This window comes from Sander vitreus, chromosome 11 (genome assembly GCF_031162955.1).
Source record: "Sander vitreus isolate 19-12246 chromosome 11, sanVit1, whole genome shotgun sequence".
Classification (NCBI taxonomy): domain Eukaryota; kingdom Metazoa; phylum Chordata; class Actinopteri; order Perciformes; family Percidae; genus Sander; species Sander vitreus.
The window spans coordinates 14,288,626-14,310,140 of NC_135865.1; the positions used below are offsets into that span (position 1 = coordinate 14,288,626).

The 21,515-nt window shown below is 39.1% G+C and overlaps 1 protein-coding gene across 1 annotated transcript; it reads right to left on the reverse strand.

The window, feature by feature from the left end:
* Positions 1-4,002: 4,002 nt before the first annotated feature.
* nr4a2a (nuclear receptor subfamily 4, group A, member 2a) lies at positions 4,003-7,523 on the reverse strand. The gene is made up of 6 exons (XM_078262790.1): positions 6,660-7,523; positions 6,008-6,137; positions 5,661-5,824; positions 5,096-5,298; positions 4,751-4,929; positions 4,003-4,626 (listed from the first exon to the last, which is right to left on the reverse strand). The coding sequence occupies exons 1-6, from the start codon at positions 7,521-7,523 to the stop codon at positions 4,370-4,372; spliced, it is 1,797 nt and encodes a 598-aa protein (XP_078118916.1). The 3' UTR covers positions 4,003-4,369.
* Between the last annotated feature and the right edge of the window lie 13,992 nt (positions 7,524-21,515).

The following is a 21,515-nucleotide window of genomic DNA, read 5'->3' on the forward strand; positions in this document are numbered from 1 at the left end:
ATTCAACTCATTATTCATTCATTTTGTTTAGAGCTATAGTCGGAAGGACTCATGAGATTCATAAGTTGTGTAATCAACATGTTTTACTGCAGGCTCGCACAGCAGCCTGCTTGAATAGAGGAAAAGGTAACATGGAAGGAAGTGATTCTGAGTGTAGACTGCAGGCGCTGAATAAGTAAAGAGTAGCAGAATTATTGAAAAGTGGAACATAAACCATGACAGCTGATGAGACAGGTGGAATATAACCTGTTTGAGAAATGGCAACATGAAAACCAGAGTGCTCTGACATGCTGAAAAAGTCAGATGAATTTAATCACTTCAAAGAAAGTCTTATTAGTAAGTCTTATTAGCAAGCATTCTAATAAGATTCTGACTGTGTACCTCAAAATAACTTTTAATGCCACTTACATAAAATGTAAAGAAAGATAACACTTCATTGTCATTTACTCTGGGCTTAATAATATCCAAGTCAGAGAAAATGACATGTTGTGTCTGAAACTCATATGTTGAGTAAGAGAAGATCAGTGGGCTGCATTTAATCATGTAGTTTCACACAGATGTGTGCAGCATGTGTATTTTTGCATCTTCATAATTCTCTCTATTCTCCGTATCATGTCAAACAGTTGCAAACAGTCTAGTAGCAGTTTGAGCAACAGTGAGTTATCCTCATTGGATGTCTGTCTAACAAGTTCTCATGTAGTGCAAAGGTGAAAGGTCAAGTCCTCTCCCACCATGGGGATCAGATGAGGTGAAGGTCTGGCTTATCTTGGCCTCCAAACATGGTAATTTACACATTAGACCTCCGGACTAAATCTTAATCACTGTCAAAATGCAAACCTTTTTTAGCAAAAACTGACAAAATTGCATATTAGAGTCAAAAGCAAGTAAATCCTTGTTTAGTTTTGTTGTTGGGAAATGGCTCTTGATGTAACCACACACACCTACAGCAGAGCTACAGCACTTTAAATCCATCAGCACCACATACGTGAACCTGTCAAATTGTATCACACAATTAGACAAAAGTGCAGCAATGTGCAGCTGTGCGTGCATCATACGATGCACGATAACCACAGTGTGCACCGTGTGTGTGTGGTAGCATCTATTAGTGGTACTATAAATGTGAAGCAGCGTTCTCAGAAGCTGGGACTTATAATTTGATTCTCACTTTGTGTTGGCAGCAGATACACAGCCTCTGTTCTCCACCTTCACTTGCTGGCTTTGGTTTGTTGTTCTATGTGCGGCAGCTGAAGACAAAGCAGAACAACTGGAGAATTACTTCTTTTTTCTCTGCTAATGCTGACACGATCATGTCTAACCTTCCACTAATGTCATGTGCGGGGAGGAAATTAGGCTCTTAATGAATTTAGACTCAAAGTCCTCCAGCACATATAATTATGCATAAACACTGACAGAAGTATTAGCTACTTGTGTCATGTGTTATTGTGTTGAGATAGACATGTTTAAAAGCTAACTGTACTTTGAGTCAATAGAGAGACCCTGTGACATTGTAATGCACCCTTTCAACAGATCTGCTAAATGTCAGCAAACTGGTTCTGAATGTAATCCCAATTTGCCTTGGAATTAGCACTTTACAGAGACGATCTAATTATTTAGACAATTTATTGCCTGCTGCTAATATCTCTCAAAATAAGCTGTTCCCTTCATCTTGATAATGTCTTAAATGTGGAATCAGTGAGGATAAGTCCCAGACATGCCTCAGAGCCTGGCGTCACTTCTCTCTTCTGATAGACTGAAGCAGAGGGTTTGTGACAGCGGCACTGCTTCCACTCGTGCAGGCCAATCACTGCCGTTTCATATAGATTTCTAAATGACTTTAATTTCTGCAGTTACACACTAAGACGCAGATTTAATGCGCAAATCTCCAAAGTGGCTTAAATTGTGGTTGTATGAGGGCGTTTAGTATTAAAGGATATAGCCTACAATAGGACTTTTTATACTTGACTGGAATCAGAGGCGCGTAGCCGGACTCCCCGGGGGTTTGTGGGAGTTTGAGGGTAACAGGTTTACTGTTAAACTACAATAAAACAACTAGGTTACTTTGCCGGCTCCGGTAAAAAGCTTTTAAACGTAACTTAGAGAAAAGTGTGCCTGTGTGTGGCATCATCGTCGCATCTTTCTTGTGTACTTAGAATCCAAAATGACACCGCAAAGTGCAGCGCTGTGACACACAATATAAAGCTGTGCTCCCTGTGCGCAACAGGATTTCACAATAAATGTGTTCTTTTTTAGCTGCTCACTGAGTGTGCCTTCTTTGTTATAGTAGGCTGTAGGTAGTCCGCCTTTTATTGTGGGAAAGCCGTTAGTCTAAGTTCTGGTTCTGGTCTGACTCGTCGGCAGGTAAAACCGGTTAACAGTTTACATGATAAAAGTGAAGGCAAATGAAGCGCAACAATTATCTCTTATAAACATTCAACTAATATAAAGGTCACATTTTTAATCCTTGACTATTAGGCAACAAGGAGTCCAGAAAGACAACCTTAAACTCAACTTTCGCACCAGCAAAGAGCATCCAGAGAAACAGACTATTATAGATTATAAAATCCGATATTCTTTTTGAAATTGTTCGCTCAAAAATGTGATTTTTATTTGGGATTCAAGCGGGGAAAAAAAGTCCTATATTTAATCCGTTGTATCTTTTTTTCCTTTGTTAAATACAAATAGACATAAGAGAATGAAAAGAGGTTTTAACAGCCTGCTGTGTTAATAATGTTTTTGTTTTTTTACAATCTAAATATCAGAAATATCATGCAGGAGAAAACTTTAAAGTTTTCCCTAAATTAGAAGTGGTTTAAAATGTAATTTTGGCTGACTGAAATGTTCGCTCAGTTTAGGGTTAAATTAAACGATCAGAATGGTCAAATGATAAATATATGCACATATATAGAGGATTTAAACTCAAGATAAAAAGGCCTGCGACTTATTCTTCGTCTTTAAATTCAATAACGTACTACAGGTTCACACAATTTCACATTCAGTTAAAGTTAGATATTATTCAAATGATTGATTTTGCGCAAATAGGCCTCACAATACTTAAGGAAATTAGAATAATACGTTTGAACCCAAAAAATATGTCTCTCTCGTGCGAAAGTAGCTCCTTCTGGTCAGAGGTGTCTTAATTTAAAGAATACATTAATTTCAGAGAAATTATTTAGCAAAGAATTGATTTAAAAGTTTTATTTGTAAACATTAAATATTTCTTTCTCTCTAAAGTTTTTTTTTTTTTTTAATTCGGCACCAAATGCGTTACAGAAGTTGTAGGTACATCATGATGTCAAAGATGTGTGCCTATATCACACACTCATGAACCTCTTGATATAAGATGGGAGTTTTTCCATTTCCAAAACGTGTTAAATTATAACTACTTAGACGTTTATAAGACATAAAACATAGACAACGTGCTCAGCATGAACTTGGATGGTTTGAAATCGTTTAAATTGCACCATGCTTAGTGTAGCTCTTGGCAATAGAAATAAATATATAGAAACGTTTATATTCAACAGCAACAATACTTACAGCACATACAAACAAGGAATGTCTGACAGATTTACAAACACCATGGGTCCCTCATTTTCTATACAGATGAGATATTTTTCCACATATGCGTCATACATAAAAGGAGTGCCATAACTACGAATCTGTATCAAATCTAGCAGACTACATAGTGTCCGGTATATATTATATATAGACATCACCTCAGCAAGTGCCTATAAAAGAAAAGAAAAAGGGGGAAACAAGAAAAAAAAACTAGAACATGCGTTGTCTTTTCTGGATACTTTTTGGGATCCTGTCAGAAACACATAGGCACGAGTCAGAAAAGAAAAGAAAATTAAATATTTTCATTATAACAAACTTTGTACACATGTTATAAACCGATGCATTGGAGGCATCACATAATCTATCATAATATACAGTGTGTGTTTGTGTGTGTGTGTGTGTGTGTGTGTGTGTGTGTGTGTGTGTGTGTGTGTGTGTGTGTGTGTGTGTTTATATATATAAATGGAATATATTACATATGAGTATGCTGAATCAGTAGAGCCGATGTTAAATAAACAGTAAGTGATTGTAAAACCGGATTAACTTTGTTGACAATTTGTCCACCGGAGAGAAATTCCCCGTGATGATTCACTCGTTTGGCAATCAAAGTATTAAAAGGCCTACACAGCAATCACACTCTGTCTCTTTCTCCTGTTATTCTTTTTTCATGAATCCTTACTCATAATAGGGTACTGTTGTTCTATTAGCCTACGGAGCTTGCAAATATTCAGAAATAATAACGTTAAAAATCTGTCAAGTCTGACTCACAGACAGTCTTTTGGAAGTTCTTTGAGGTCTCGCCATCGAGTCAGACTCAGAAAGGTAGGGTGTCGAGGAAAAGTTTGTCAATTATTGCTGGCGGAGGGACTAGATCTTCTAGTTTTAGGTAAAAGATACGCTGCAGACCTTGGGTACATAGTGTGCGCAGTTCAGGGAGCTTTCCCAAGAGTTTTGACAAGTAGTTGGGACGATTCAATCCACCGCCATTGAATGTCACTTGATCTTTGAGGCAGTTGACTATCTTGTTTTGGAGATCCTCGACTCTCTTGGGTTCCTTAAGCCCGTGTCGCTCTGAAATACAGAAGAAAAAAAGGACACCGATACATTATTTCCGATGCATTAACTTTCTATGTTATGCATACACTGTAACGCAGGCAGACTAGAGTTTCCAAAGGAGTAGTCGCCTTTTACGCACCTGTTACCATCGCCAGAGCTGCGATACAGGAGAACGCTGAGATGTCTATGTTCATGCTCTGCAAGTTGGAAGAAAAGTCCACGATAGCGTCCACCCACTCTCCAAATCCACGGACGCACTGTAGCCTGTGTAACACTACTCCATTACAAAAAATAAGTTTTCCTTCCACTGGGTTGGACCTGCAATTAATAAGGAAATGCCATTAATTACGCTTGGCAATAAATGGGAATTTAAGAGCCTTCTTAATATTGGGCAGCTAATAAAACCAAAAGCAATGAAGCTTGAAGGAGCAGCTGATGATTATCTAAAGCCTGGATTGTTTTGTTTAATAATTAGGCGGCTTACCTGTACGCCAGCCGCAGGACAAAAAGTTCAAGGAAGGCGGATTCAAAGAGGAGATCTTGATCTTGCTTCGATAGGTCAGAAAAGCCGGGGATCTTCTCCGCCCAGCCCCGGATGATCTCCATGGAGCCCGTCAGGAGATCATAGAACTGTTGGATGTGCTGAGTGTTGTCGCCAGTCATTTGGTAGTCAGGGTTGGCCTGGAACTGGAATTTAATTTAAACAGCGCCTTAATGAGGTCCTTTAAAATATATAATCCGTGAAATTGCAAATGCCCATTTCCAAGAGGGAGATGGTGCTTTTTCACTATCACATTCATGTCTTCTTTTTATTAAGTTCTCTATTTCAACGCAATTTACCTTGGGAAAAATATGCCACATAAAAAGCCTGACAAAGTTAGAAATTCAGCGATGTATTACAGAAAACTTTTAAGGCAGTACATTTTACCTAAAAGCAGGACTACATTAAAAAAGTCCGTCAATCTTCTTTTGTTTTCACCCGGAGTTGTCAACTTTTTTTTCTTTGTAAGTGCTGTGTTTTATTTCTGTGATAGTGGTACTTTACTTACTCTGGAGTAGTCCAAAGCGGACATGGAGGGGTTGGAGTCCACATGGGTCCGAACAAGTGCGCTTATGAGGCTAACCGGCGGTGAGGGTGGGGAGGGCTCCTGTGGACTTTTGGGTTTGGATGGTAGGCGTCCTCTCCGACCTTTTAGATTATCCGTTCGGACAACTGCATTGGAAGAAATATATGCCATATAAGTCGTTAATACGGAGTCCTGTTGTTGTGCGTAAATACTTTAATATGGTTTAAATAATAATCCAACACTCTATTACGCACAGGTTCCCCCAAGTATATCAGTGGGGAAATATAAACTACTGGTTTAAAATAATTGAATGCATGGCCTAAACATACCTTCTCTCACCATTCCGACGACAATGCACTTTTGGAAACGGCAGAACTGGCAACGATTTCTTCGGCGTTTGTCGACAGGGCAGTTTTTATTTGCTAAACACACATACTTTGCATTTTTCTGAACGGTGCGCTGGAAATAAAGAAAAAACATAATGTCACCCTGCAGGCCTATTTCCAAGGCTATATAACATGTAGAACACGGAATGTGGATTGCTGCACAAGTGATATAACATAAAAAAAAAAATGAAAAGATGAAAACGATATAATATCTGTTTCATCTCTTGTTCGGGACTGCGCTGTATAAACCAACGAGGGAATAGGCCAACAGCAAATACACATTCGTGGTCTTTCATATTTTACTCATTCTTTTGAGATCAACTAGGCTATATGTGTGGATACAGATATGCTTGTCATATAAAGTTATTTTACGCACGTAAAAATAGGCGTGCAATATTTAGTGTAGCCCGCATTGAAAATGAAATTCTATTAGCTGTATGTTTAGGTTGTCTTATTATCATCATTATTATTATTATTATTTTAATAAATTGGGCAGATTACAACTCACCGGCGCCGTGAATAATAAGGAACACACAGTATATATTTCATATAATAACAGTAACACTGATTCATGGTTGCTGTCATGTCAGCCCACCTTGAAAAATCCTTTGCAGCCCTCGCAGGTTCTCACTCCATAATGCTGGCAGGCTGCGTTGTCCCCACATACTGCACACAGACCCTCGTTTGACGGAGATCCTCGGGACGGGGGCGATGGCACTTGGCTGTCCACCAGCTGGTGCCCGTGGCCGAGCTGCAGGGAGTGAGGAAAGGCCAGACCCGCCTGTTTCCGTATGGGCACCGCAAAGCTCTGACCGTCCAGGCCGCGGTGAACACCCGGGTTGTCGTGGTTCATGGAGACGTGCAGCGGCCCGTCGAACCGCATCTGACAGCTGGAAACAGGAGTACCGGGCGGGGACTGCTTGAAGGAGAAGAGCGACAGCCTTGACACCGGATTCTTGCGCTGGTCCATCATATGAGACGTGGCCGCAACATAGTTCTGGTGGAAACTGTGGAGGGAGCCAGGGTCCTCCCACATGTGATTAGGCTGAACCTGGAAGTTTGGTGTACTCGGGGCATGGGGTGAAGAGGGTTTGAAGTACATAGGCCCAGAATGAGCCATCATTTCCTCCGACTGAGGTGGCAGGTGGCTCTGCTGATGGTAGTTGTGCATCTGGACGTCCTCTACCTTAATAGAGGACTGCTCTCCAGAGTGGGGCATCTGATACAGACAGGGCGGTTTAACGTCGTAACTAGTGTTATAGTTGTCCATGAATGTACTGAAACTTGGGAGAGAAGTAGTAGCTGTGATTTCAGTGTTGGTCAAGTCCATGCTAAACTTAACAAACTCAGGTGTTAAGAAGTCGCAGCTGTATTCTCCTGCGGTGTGGTAGCTGTAGCTCTGGGAAGCAGGACTAGCTCCTTGAGGTGATGATCCATACTGAGCCTGAACGCAGGGCATGGCTGTAAACCAAACCGGTAGAAACACATGAGAATTTCTGAAATAAATGTTCAAACCGTGAAGAAAGTTTTACAGTTTAATGTTTAATCTATTTTTACTCTAAACAGTAATAACAATGCTTAACGTTAATGAGTAATTTCATAATAAAATAACTTGAAACAACACTACATCTGTGTTTTTTATTTGTAAATAAGTTTCCATATCCTACCTCAAGTCTTCTGACCGTTTTTCGGTGACACTTGAAATGGATATTGTCAGGAGTTGTACGGCTGACAGGATGCAAGAAAGCGGCTCTGTTCTGGATCTTCCCCTAATAACACACATCACTTTGACATTTACTAGATTATAAAATAAAACAATATCTAAAATGACCACGCCATCCCAGATAAAGACAGATTTAACCTATGCGCACAAACTGCAACCAATTTCTAATTACGCACAGCGTTTTGAAAAATGTCATGAAAAATGTTGAATGGATCCCGAGGAAAAACGTGCATATAGAAATTAAACAGCGTAAATCGTCTTTTTCTTTTCTTACTATAAAGTGTGCAGTTGTTCGTGATGAACAGACCAACTTCGCGCACTTGACATTAGTGACAACTTGTCTAGAAAGCAGAAAGCTAAAAATAAATCTCGTGAAATATCAGCAGCACAGTCTGAGTCAGACTGAGATTTGAATCATTTCAGTTTAACAGTGAAAACAGACTAAAAGAAAAAAGTGGAGGTGCAACTTAAGCGCAGATAATGTTGCAAAGAAAGAGATGAGTGAATCTTACCTCTTTCACATCAGGATCGTGGCTTTCAATCCATGCGATAAGCATGCAGGGGGTATTCATCAATTTCAGTAAAAGCTCCAAATAATGAGCGGCGGTACCCAACAATGCCAGGCAGACAGACCGTGTGACTCCGCGCACTGACAGCGACACCAGCTTCGACTACCCAGTCTGGCCAATGTGGCTTTGTTTATGTGAGCTCTGGATACCGTGGCCCACGTGTTTCACAGCGCGACGTCATCGGCGTCGACACTGACATGAACCAATCCGCTTGGGAACTTTCTCAAGCCCCAATTTTTCTGGCGAGTGTGTTTGTCTTGTGGTATGTGTTCTATGTTGCTTCCCTCATGGACATTAGCAGATATGTAGTGGAGGGTAAACCCTTCTGTTTAGACACTTTTGTGTTTGCAGAGTACTTAAGTCCCGCTTGTTTTGGGCTGACATTAATCCGTGATGTATTTGTTATTATCACAGGTCTGCAAAGGAGACAGGTTATAATGAGCTGGTAGTTTCTGATTAACTTTTTTTCAGTACTGATGTTTTTCTTCAGGCCATGGTGTAATCACCTTTGTTTTATCTGCCACAGCAACACACAGGACTGTTATTGTTTGGAAATGGATACATTTAATTTATTATAACGCAGATACAATAAAGGTAAACTTTCAGGTTGCAGCAAACCAACATGTAAAGGTGCATTTTTATAATCAGGTATTAAAACACATCGCTCACATGTACTGACTGGCACTGAGTTTATTCACTGCCTGATAGTTGTTATTTTAGTGTAACATTGAGATGAGTGTACATTGGCACAGTTATGTCACAATGTGGCTGATACGCCAGACTCACTACACTTGTATGGAATAGGCCTAATGAAGCGAGGGTCAATATTATTCTTCGTTATCTTCTGACAGGATTCCTGTATTTCAATTGTGTTCCAAATTTAGACCTTAGATAGGGTGGGGTTTGCGTGGTGGGCTGCCTATTCATAGCTGGTATGGTGAGCTGCTGGAGGAAAAAGGGAGGAGGGGGGGGATAATTAGTGGGCCTGTAGCCAGTTGTCATGGGGGACCCAATTTAGTCCCCAGAGAGGGAAATGTGATAGGAGCGGCAGAATGGAGAGTGACGCAGAAAAACGCTCAAGTTGACGCAGTCGCCAAAATAATCTTTTGACTTTATTGTTCTGCAGCGATGGAATAACTGATCCCAGTGCAATCTTACACCAACACCTTGTAGCCAATCAAGTTGGCCTACATTTTTACATGCATATTGGCCTGGGAAGCAAGCCACGCTGAGAAGGGAGCGTACATATAGGGTGCAACAAGGAGTGTAGAAATGTATGTCCACATGCACGTAACAGCAGCCAGCATCACATAGCATGCAGCATTGTGTGTTATTTCTAGTGGATTGATGCTTTATTATATGAGCCACAGAACAACCATCAGTCTCAGAGCAGTTTTTTTGTGTGCCCTATGCTCAGTGCACACAAGGACAGAATGTGCAAGGAGGGGGGCAAAGGAAACTGTATATCATGGTTACATTCACCTCTAGAGGACACTATTGTTCACCAGCCATACATCAAGCAGCTCCTGTTTCTTACAATTAACCTTTTAATTAACCTAACCCCATTAGGGCTGTGTGGTCACGCCCAGTCGTTTTCAGGTGGGCTAGATGGCAGAATTTGTAAATTACAAATTCTCCACACTGCATTGTGGTTATTCAGAAAACTAATAGAGCTAAACGTTCTGGTGTTTTTGCCTCCTCCTTGCCTTCATGGTAGCTTCTATTTAGACCACCTTTCACTTGTGTTTTTTACAGGAGGCTTCTAGTTTGTCAACACAGAATCTTTCACTGTGTGCTGAAATCTACTTACCACACATGTATTTATGTAAAGTGGCCTATGTACACAACAAATTCAAACTTTTTTGTCTGAAAACATGACAGGACGCTGCATGGTCACGTTGTGTTTCTGTTATCCATTTACCTTTATAGAATTCGGAATGAAAACACAATTAGCAGTTTAATTGGCCATTTAACTGACGAATAATTAACATCTAATTCATATGCACAATTAATTGACAGCCATTTGAAAGTAAGAAATTAGTTTTAATCACACAGAAGTTATTTCCTGAGATTATATTTTTAACTTTGTTTGAAGAAATGTATACTGACATTACCAATTTTAGTGTGTGGGCGTGAGCAACTGTGTGCTAGAGAGAGAGAGAGAGAATAGCTCTGTTATTAATTTCTCTGCAGGTAGACTACAATCAGAAAATCTGCAGAAAATGCACTTTATTAGTGGATAAGAAGCTGTCATCATCTTAAGGTCTTAGGATGCTTATGGATCCCTGTTACAGTCAGACTGCCCGATAGGTCGCCCCAGGGCGAGAACAGGAAAGTAAGCAGTGATCACCACTTGATTAGCTGAACAGGGTGTTCATCATAAACCAATTACTTTCTTATTTGGCTCCCGATGGCTGTTTTTCAGCAACTATATGAAAAAGTAACTTCCGAGTCAAGGCGGTTTTTAATCGCTGCAACACAGCACAGGTCCAGCCTAAGTTAGCACCTATGTCACTTTGCAAGTGGTCCTCATATTCTGGGCTACCATCAGCATCACTTGTGTTTTGGCCCACGTAAAAGGATCAATTTAATTTTTTTTTTATTTCATCTGGATACTAAGAGATCTGACTATGATATGAATTATACGATTATCAAAGTATCTCACTCACACAGACCAGTGCCTGGCCATGAGTGGCAGCCTTTGAAGATGTGGCACAGCTTTATTTAGTTCAAGTTTTGCATGGTTGCATTTTAGTTTCAGCAGGGGTATTAATCTCTTTGTTGTCATGAGTTAATATACAGTATGTGGTCATTTGCAGGGATTAAATAAGTATTCAGATACTTGAGTAAAAGTAGTAATACCGCTAAGACTATCAGAACTGCTCTTTATTAAAGGGGTGTGTGTGTGTGTGTGTGTGTGTGTGTGTGTGTGTGTGTGTGTGTGTGTGTGTGTGTGTGTGTGTGATAGCATGCAGAATGATCTCTATCAGTATTCAATGATTTAGGTATTTAAGTGAAGAAGTGGAATGAAATGTACTGTATATTTACTCAAGTACTGTAGTCAAGTAAACATTTTAGGTACTTTTACTCTACTTGACTATTTCAATTTGCTGCTCCTTTACACTTTCACTCCACTACAGTTTAGAGGCAAATATTGCCCTTTTTACTTCACTACATTCAATGGGTACTAGTTACTTTTCAGATTTAGATTTTACATATAAATCATGTCCGTGCATCAGTTATGATTATCCAATAGTATAAAATAATTAAATAATTACAACAGGCACCATCCTGCTACATAATATGTACTTGTACATTGGGTTTTTTTAATACATTTTGCTTGCTAATATAATACTTATGTACTCTTACTTGAGAAGTAATGGGGTATTTATACATTGCTACTTTGACTTAAGTCATCTTCCACCACTGCTAATGTATAAGCAGCACTTTAATGTTGTTGCTGGTCCTGGTAGTGCAATAAGACAAACTGCTTCTATACTGCTGGTTTAATCTATTTCTTCATATGCAGTATTGCAGCTCATCACATGTTTTGCATGCTATATCTTACGTGAAGTAACTTGATGAGTAAGAACAGTATTTTGTGTATGTAGAGGAGCAGATGTAGAAAATGGATATATTCTGTGAAGCACCACTTCCTCAGAATTGTATTCTGGCACATTACTTAACAAAAGTATGGACATAATTAAGAAAATGTGTTTGACTAATGGTCTTTCCACTTCTTTTAATTTCATAACCACTGATTGATCCACTTACTACTTCAGATTAGTTATCCCTGAAACTGGATAACAACTAGGGCGGAGTTGTTCCACTCACTTACACACACTTAAATTGAAGCCCAGGTAGTTTGCAAAATCTGCTGGTCCCTCACACAAACCTCATTTCATTTCTAAGCACCAGCAGGTATCAAACTTTCTGAGAATTGAACAGCCCAACCCTAAAGGCATCCCTTTGCTCAGTGTCTTCTTTCCATTTCTAGATTCCCACTTTACAAGCTTAAATGTCTACTTAATATGCTTTAATGCCTGCTCTTTAGAGCCTGGGAGCACTTCATCACTTTTATACACCTTTATATAACACACTGTTAACTAGCAATGCCTTATGGAACAGCTTGTCTTGCAGCTGGAAGGCGCCTCCATGGCATGATGGAGGTACCTGTTCACCATTCACAATGAGACAGTAAAATGGGAATAGAGGCCTCTGCATACTGCTGCTGTCTATATCAGTCAACGATGAATATTCATGAATCACAGTGTCATGACATGCTCTGTAATTGGCAGCAACATTAGTAATGACACTGCTGGTATCAAGTTCCTGCATATTCATGTGGTGGGGCAATATTTCCTCGTGGTGCTGTTTTTTTTTTCTCTCCTCCTGAAAGTGAAAATGTATTCTGAATCTGCAGGTGTCCCTGGTGCCACAATCAATTGCTGGCTGGATTGTGCCCCAGTGAAAATCAGACAAACCATTAGTTTCTTTGTCAATCTCTTTGATAAATAATATATCTGAATTATAAAAGGTTGAGAGGACTCTGAGAATAGTGCAAAGTGAATCTCTTTGTAATAGTTATGAATGCAGGCCTTCAGGACTCCTATATACCATGTCATTGCCACTGGGCATTAGAAAGATCACTGGTAAAATGCATTGATGACTTTTGCCTCAAAAATAACACACCAAAATTATTAAATTATTCTGGTAACATGAGGAATGAGATTCTGCTCTTTTATCCAAGTTGTTTGAGGTGTGAGTAGATTTAGCAGCTTGCACAGACAAGAGCCTGCTTATCCAGGTTACATGCTGCTAGTGGGCTCGCTGTGGCAGATTTCTTTTTGTACTGGAATTTGCTGCAACTCCATTTCGGCCCCAATAAAGTGTCCTAGAATGGATGATGAGGGAATTGGATAAAGCTTTGCCTAAGCTGCAAGGCTTTCTCTTCTAAGCAGCTGGATGGGAGGATTTTTCTCCTCATGCCTTCAGTTTAGTGCAGTGCACTATTTAAACTAGTGTTAGGAGGCAGACCTGGTTCTAGACCAGTACAAGGATCAGTATTAAGGTGGTAACATTTTTTACAACAAAGGAAACTTCACAGGCACAGCATTTCAGTGGTGGATGAAGTATTCAGATCCTTTACTCAAGTAAAAGCACCAATGCAAAAATGTATAAACACTCCATTGCAATTAAAAGTCCTGCATTCAAAATCCTACTTAAGAAAAAGTACAAAAATATAATCGAAATGTAGTAAGTAAAAGTACTCATTCTGCAGTTAAATGTCCCCTTTAACTGATAAATTGGCATTATTAGATTGCTAATGCAATATGCATCAGTGTGTATGATGATTATACTTTTGTAGATGGCAATATCGAGCTAGTTTTAACTACTTATATATAGTTAAGTAGTTTAGACCAGTGGTTCCCAACCTAGGGGTCACAAGATACATTTGAGGGGTTGTGAGATGATTAATGGAAAAAGGAATGAAGAAATGAGAAACAAATCTGTCTCTTTGTTTTTTTAGAATTTTCTCTCATCTTTGCTTTTTTGGAGAAACACTGGACACTGGTTTGAACTTTATGTGCCTCAAACTGTTTAAATGAAACCATCTGAGAAGTTAGGAGGGAGAATGTCTCTTTGGTGGAACTGCTAACAACACAGATTTTTTTTGTAAGCAGTCACAAGTCAAAAAGGTTGGGAAGCACTGGTTTAATCTTTAACAATGCATTGCATTTTATAACCTCTTCATATGTCGTTGCAAGCTGTTTCCATACATTGTTCATACTTGTACCCACGAAAAGTCATGCACTATAATTCGTATTTAATCCATGTAATCGTGAGCCAGGACGTGCAGGGCTGCTTCTATAGAGGAAGTCTGGTGACGTATAAAGAGAGTTTAGGAGGGAGGAGGTCCAGGTGGATGGATGGGTCAAACTAATGAGGACTTTCACCCGGAAGACCACTGCTCCTGTCCTGTATAAAGTCAAAAATCAACGTTGACTTATTTTAACTAACTTTTGTTACTTAACTTACATACTCAACTAACGGCACTTATGTAAGTTACGTAACAAACTTACTTGTTTAACCTAAACCACGATCTTTTTCTAAACCTAACCAAGTAGTTTTGTTGCCTAAACAGGTTCTGCACTGCAGGGGCTTTCGAAGGCGTACTGATACCACGGGTTGCTGGACATTTGTAAGATAAGGCACGTCGCAGCTTGTTTTGTAAAATCTTACTCTAAAAAGTAACTAGTAACTATTGCGGCAAAATAAACGTGAAGTGAAAAAATACATCCTTTCCCTCTGAGTTGTAGCAGAGTATAAAGTAACATAAAATACCATCAATTTGTACTTAAGTACAGTAAATAAACTTTCCAACACTGCATGTAACCTTCATACAGGCCTGCAAACTAAGAAAAGATAGGCTGCATTCAGAATATGCACATCTTAACTATGCCTGCTATACTATATGCAGTTTGTTTCAGCAATGGATTACCTACACTGCAATCTCTGCTATTCTTTGTCCTCTTTTTTCCTGTTGATCACCAACTGAGCTGTATCTGTGCATTGCAGGAGGATGCATGGCATTCCACAAGGCAGTAATGGGAACTGCTATCAGTGCTAGAGGAGGCTAGTTTGCATTTTATAGCCTTACTCAGCTGGCAGAATACAATAGAAAACAGGTACGATTCCCTTAAGTGTTGCAGAGCAATGCTGAGTGTGCCCTGTTGTTAACAAATCTTATTAATATAATTACAAAAGAAAATTGCGCTCATATTAGATGATACTTGTCGCATAATCTCATTTTATGTATCACAGATCATAAATGGGATAAGTAATAAGGAGATTCACAGGGGCTCGTTTTAGTTTCTTTGCATCCTGTTCACTATTATTTCTAACAGATGATAGATTGTGTGGTGCCTCTGCAATGTGTATATGAGGAACAACTTGGGAATCATTTGTCTTTTTCTTTTTGCTTATTTTAGATAATCCTGTGCCATCATCTTATTTACTAAGTACACGTCATGCAATAAGTCAAGTTTGCTTGTTAACATGTCTCAGTGCCATCCATCTGCGTGCCACATGCAGATTTTGTGATTAATCTAGAAAGACAATATTTTGAAATGTTATTGGGAGTGGAATATAAATAAGCATGTGATGTATTGTCTTTTATTGCTTGATGGTGTCTGACAGCTTTGTCACAGAAAATGCATGGCTTCTTTTTTCCTAAATCCATCATAAGGAATATAAAGACATATGCATAATAATGAAACACATTTATTAATATGTACTGTCCCCTGGAGTCACATGACAATGAAATTGATGACTGGTTTTCTTTTGCATAGATGTTGTATGCCCGTATCACATGTAGAGGCGGCTGAACAGGTAAAAAAAAAAAAAACATCTACATGGATGAGCTCAGAGATCAGCTTGAGACGAAGGTCTCACAGGAGTTTGATGGTTTTATTGGCGGAGGTGGAATCACTGACTTGGGTTAGATGCACTCACTGGGAGTAAGTTGCTTTTGTCCTCTTGTTTGTAAATAAAGAGCTGGATTTTTGTACTGCTCATCCAAGGAGCACCCTATTTAGTTTGAGTCCACCAGTTGTTTCTGGGACCTTAACTGTTTTTTGATTTACACTGATTGTAAATTGATTTTCCCAGCTTATATGGAGATTGTTAATCTATATAGAAGCAAACATGTTTCTCTAACCCTGGTGATATTCTGTATATTCCTTATAGTCAACAAATTAGCAACACATTGATCTCACTGTAGCCAAATCCTGATATTCATGTGACATGTTTCTTCATTACCATAAACCTGGTTTATTTTAAGCAAATCCACCTGCTGTTAATACTAGAGCACCGAATGTGTATTCATCCACAGCTAAAATTGTCCCTAACAAATGCACTAATTACTCTTGTTTAAGTCACATTTGCTAAAATGTACAGATGTTTTAGGAAATATCCTAGCATAAAAAAACACTTGTGAACTGTTTTCAAAGATTTACTCAGTACCAATGATCTTTGGCTCAATGTGTTGAGTCCCACAGACAAACTACCACATTGTTGGTTTTGACTAAAAAGTGTCATCTGGTTGAATGTATTGGGCTTTCATGAGCAAACAAACTGATAAATCCCAGTTTTTCCTACAGCACCAGTGCCATCGTTGTTTGAGAGGATTTTTCATGACAGACTCTTGTTCAGCCCCGGCACGCAACCACAAATGGGCATTCTCCATCCTGATGTTGCATAACCTCCTTGCCATTGTGATGGAGTTGCTTCCAAGCCGTCTCTCTGGGGCACTTCACAAGTCTGCTATGAAGTCTAGAGCAGCAGCATCGTTATACTGGAAAGATTCCTCTCCTTAACAAGTCTATGGGCTTTAGTCCAATCACAAAAAAACAAAAAAAACTCCTTTGTTTTCTTCCAACGAGGGGAGCATCCTCTTGCAGTTACCATTACATACCAAATCAATTATCTATGCCGCTAGTAGGAGGCTTCTTAAATGTGTTTTTCCCCGTTATTTACTCTGGTTTTCTAATGACAATGTAGAGGGGGTTTTCAAACCCCATGCTTCTAATCCTCAGTTATTCTTCCTTTCTTCTTTTCAAAACTGGGATTTACAGACCATCCGGGACAGCAAAGAAGCTTCTAATAGGCAAAGTAAAGAGTGATTTCATTGTTAAAAATGTTTTGAAAGTCATAAGATTTCCCGGAAATACATTTATAAAAATTGTTCTAGGAAAACCAATACTTTCTAGATTTCTTTTCTATGTTTGGTTTCTATAACAGTGTTCTCAAAACATGCAGTCCCCTTTTGAGATTCATGCTGTCATACTGGTGGAAATGATTGTTGTTTTTAACCAATGGAATATGTATGGCCTCACAATATTGTTCTCGTCATGAATATTACAGTGGAAAGTTGTGCATATGTGAATAGCATCTTGATCCATTCTAAAGATTTGGGACAATAAGTATCTACATGTTGATGTGTTTCCTTGGCTCCCATTGTCAGATCTCAAAACTGCCCTTGTGCAGAGAGACGATTTCTCATCAGGCACCAGCAGCCGGAGCACCAAGCTTATTCACGGAGGAGTCCGATATCTACAGAAAGCCATCATGAAATTGGATTACAAACAGGTAAATGCTTCATTTTTTCTCCGCAGCTGACACTTATCCGTGGAATTCCTGGTCCCTCTGGTCATATTGCTTTATTTACCCTCCCATGTTCATTTTTCATTCACGGAAGCAGTGACATGTTTTCCTTGAATGACTGCCTGCCTGAAAGAAGTTGTTTTAAAGAATTCTTACAACTTAGCAGGCCTCTGTTGTTATCATATTGTGACTTAATTCATGAAATTATCTCTCAGTAATAGGTGGAATAAAGCCTACGTGTCCTCCTTTGTCTGTGAATTGTTAAAGGCAAGTCACCCAGGTTCAAACTGAAATGTCACCATTTTCTGTTACATTTCACAATATATGAGGAATCTCATTATTTTCAGCTTGTGTTTTCTTTAGGAGCCTTATTTTGCTATCTGTATGAACATACGAGGGTCCTGGAGGTGAGCAGCAGAGGAGACCAATTAATGTGATTGCAGGGACCCGCAACTGCCTAGTCAGCAGCTTGACAGTAAAATGTAGGCTGTGTCGGATGAAACAGAGGGCATTTTAAAGCAACAGTTTCTGGGACTAGGAACTTCTAGTCAAAATAATATTTACCCTCAAATCTGACTCAGATCTCAAAATCAACTGATAACTAACAAAAATGTGAGAAATTCAATTCTGGTTCTTTATTAGAGAAATATAATGTGCTGATACCAGCAAGACAAGGTAAACCATAACAGGTAATTGCTGTCATTCAAATATGCGCGTAGATTATGTTTTTATTTTATTGCTTTTGGAATCTAAACGCTGAATCAAAGTTGGAATTAAAACTAGAGCTGAAACAATTAGTCGATTTATTCATTTTCTAAAGCAAAATTTACAAAAAGCTTCTCAGATGTGCATTATTGGTGGTTTACTTTGTCTCCTATGATTTATTATTAATTAAAATTGTTTAGGTTTTGCACTATTGGTTGGACAAAAAAGGCATTTGTAGATGTCACCTTAGACTCTGGGAAACTGTCATGGACATTTTTAACAGTCATGAAACGATTAATAGATTGATCTAGAAAACAATTATTCAATTATGAGCATAGTCATTAGTTCAGCCCTAATTAAAATATGTTTTGTGTCTGACAAATGGTCCATTTTGACTTTTCTCTCCATGTTCAGTCCATGTCTAGTCCAGTTGGTTGACTATCACACCTCTCTCAGCACCCCTATCCAATAACGCTTCAGGTGTACAAGTGAAACCTCATCTCAACAATTCTATGATCATTTTTCACCTCATATACCAGAAAGAGCAGCAAACATTTCCCTTGATAAAGGCATGGAGTTGTGAAGATTGAGAAGTTCATCTGAATAGTAGTAAACTTTACAATCACCTTTGGGCTGAGAGCCCTATTGAAGTGCAAGGTAAAGGAAGAGTGGTCCATGGCATCTCTGCACCATCTCGCCTTTGCTCTCTCAGACTTGGGTGAACTCAGGGGCCTTGATTTGATTTGTGCAGCCTTGAATCATAAGCTTTAATTGCACCTGACATTTAAAGCTTCTCTCTGGTATTTAAAGCAGTGTACAGGTGTGGCTCATTACTGAGAGGGGGATAGAAGATTTTCTGATTTCTCTCTCATTGCTGGGCTGTGGCAGCGTCTTAACTCATCATGCTGCCTGTCACCATTCCAGAACACTCCTTCACTCGCACAAAGCCATATCTGACCCAACTATCATCAGTCAAACCAGAGTTCAAGCCTATCATAAAATGAAGTCCTTCTTAGTGCTGCAAACACTGTCATAGAGAAGGAAGCTGCAGATAGTATCATAGGGAATAAAATAGTATGACTCTGTGGTAACGTGATCCACAGCACATATTACCAACCCTGCAATGTTGTATTTTTCCTGGTATTGCAAGGTGATGGTTCCCATACTTTTCAATGCTCATGAAAGACAAACTGGTGGGAGCCATTGTTTATTATGATGCTCAGAGCCTCAAATCATGGAATCGTTCCTGGAAGTAGCTGTAGTGTGCCATGCACATCACTATCCACCATGAAAGTGTATGAATCACTGCTATGTTAAAAATGATTGCACTTATCACAGCTGGAGATGCTGGTAGCAGCAATCTGACTTCAAATTGTAGAAATCTGTCCTGTAATGTGTTTTATGTGATTGCAAAATGTGTTTTTTGAACAAGTGTGAGTAATACAAGTTCAGTGATTTGACTTAACAGATATTTGGTATGCAGTGATAAAAGATTTCTCAAAATGTCTCACCAAATGTAACTCATGTATGGAGCCAAATGCACATTTGAAGGCCTCTTTGTTGTCATTAATTGTCGTTATAACCCACACATAAACCCTTAAATTAGGTATTATTAAAATGAGAGCAGCACAGACAACATGTCTAGATCACAGTCTGCTATACATCAGGAAGAAAAAATGTAAATAAACCGTTTTTTAATTATAATTTGTCAGTAATCTTATATTCTAGATCATACCTTTTAAGTAAAATATCTTGTGTCTCACACAGGCGTGTAATTGCTGTCTATGTAAGCGTAAATAAATTAGAAACAACATTTTTTTAAATAGAAAATAGCCAGTAGGCATCACGTTCCAACCAGTCTCAGGATCCATCTTTCTCCAGGCTATATGTGCCTCGTGTTGGCATCAGAAAAACAAAGCATATGTTGATTGTTAGCCAGGGTGTACATAGCATGTCCTGTTCACTCAAGGTCTCCCTTGTAGCTGCAAACTCCCAACTTTGTTTCTCTAGGCTATCTGTCAGACTTCATTTAGCATTTGAGGATATGTGGATTCCCATGTACTGCAAAAAGGCAACATACTTCTGAGGGAATATGGCCACTATCTGAGCAGTGATCTGTCAACCTTATTCATTTAGCAGAAGTAAATCGGGGAGGGGGGTATTTTACATGAGCTATTTATATTTGTTTTATAATAGTTTTCTTTTGTACTTCTAAAAAAGCAGTAAAATCTGGAAAGCTAATATAAAAATCTGAGTAGTTTTGTTAATATTAATGCAATTTTAAAATCATAATAGTGCAGAAGGGACAAAGGGAAAATACAAATTAAAATCATAAGACCGCTTACATGTATTTAATTTTTCCTCAAGCTGTCTTTTCCACCCCTTTTCCCATATGCAACTGGGTGCATTATAGCAGTGACATTTTCTGTCCTGACCTTCTTTACTGGGGATCAGTCTTTGACTGCTTGGGTTCATCTCCTCAGGATTTTTCAAGCCATCATGGTCAGATAGTTTCAACATGTAGACATCCGTTAGCTTTAGAAAACGTAGTCTTTGCAAACAAAATTTAGTAAGAAAAAAGGAAACAGACTGTCAGACTCCATAAGCATAAATCACACAAGACTAAGGACCTGATAAACTCAAAATATTTACACACAGCAAAAACCGTCTAACTATTCTGTAGTATTATATATGTTTTAAAGCCACACTTATGGGCTGTATTTAAACTTTTATACTTTTAAAGAAATATCGCCTCTTGTTGTGTTTTTATATACCTTTCAACTGTGCCCTTGTTCATTGTGCTAGAGGAGTAATTGACAAAAGCATCTGGGATACTAACTTCATCTCCCACTGTACCTGTAACAATTTAATTGGACACGTCAGCCCAGCCAAGCATCTCTGGCTCTATGACTGGGAGACATGACATTCATTGTCATTATTGTCTCTGTCATTTTGCAGCTTTTTGTCCAGCCGCAGAGTTCCTCTCACTCCACTGAGTTTTGTACCTCCAGGAGGGTGGAACGAGTGGTGGTGTGAGCTGAGCGGAGGTAGGGGTGGGAGGAAGGGAGGAAGGGAGGAGGAGGAGGAGGCTCCTGTTCTTCCAGGGAGCGTTGATGCTCATTTAGCTCTGCTCTGTCATTCGGCCATTTTGGCTTTTAATTGCTGACGATAATTATCATCATCATTATTGTTATCTTCATCAGCGTGTCAGGTTATTATAGCCGTCGTATGCTGTTCATTCATAAATCCAGGCACCGCGATCTGACTAATCTCTGAATTCCTGACATTT

Coding starts and splice junctions, on each gene's coding strand:
- nr4a2a (XM_078262790.1), bottom strand. CDS start 7,523: ATGCCCTGCGTTCAGGCTCAGTATGGATCATCACCTCAAGGAGCTAGT. Junction 5,299..5,660: donor CCGCTTTGGACTACTCCAGA/GTAAGTAAAGTA, acceptor ATTAAATTCCAG/TTCCAGGCCAACCCTGACTA. Junction 4,627..4,750: donor AGCTCTGGCGATGGTAACAG/GTGCGTAAAAGG, acceptor TCTGTATTTCAG/AGCGACACGGGCTTAAGGAA.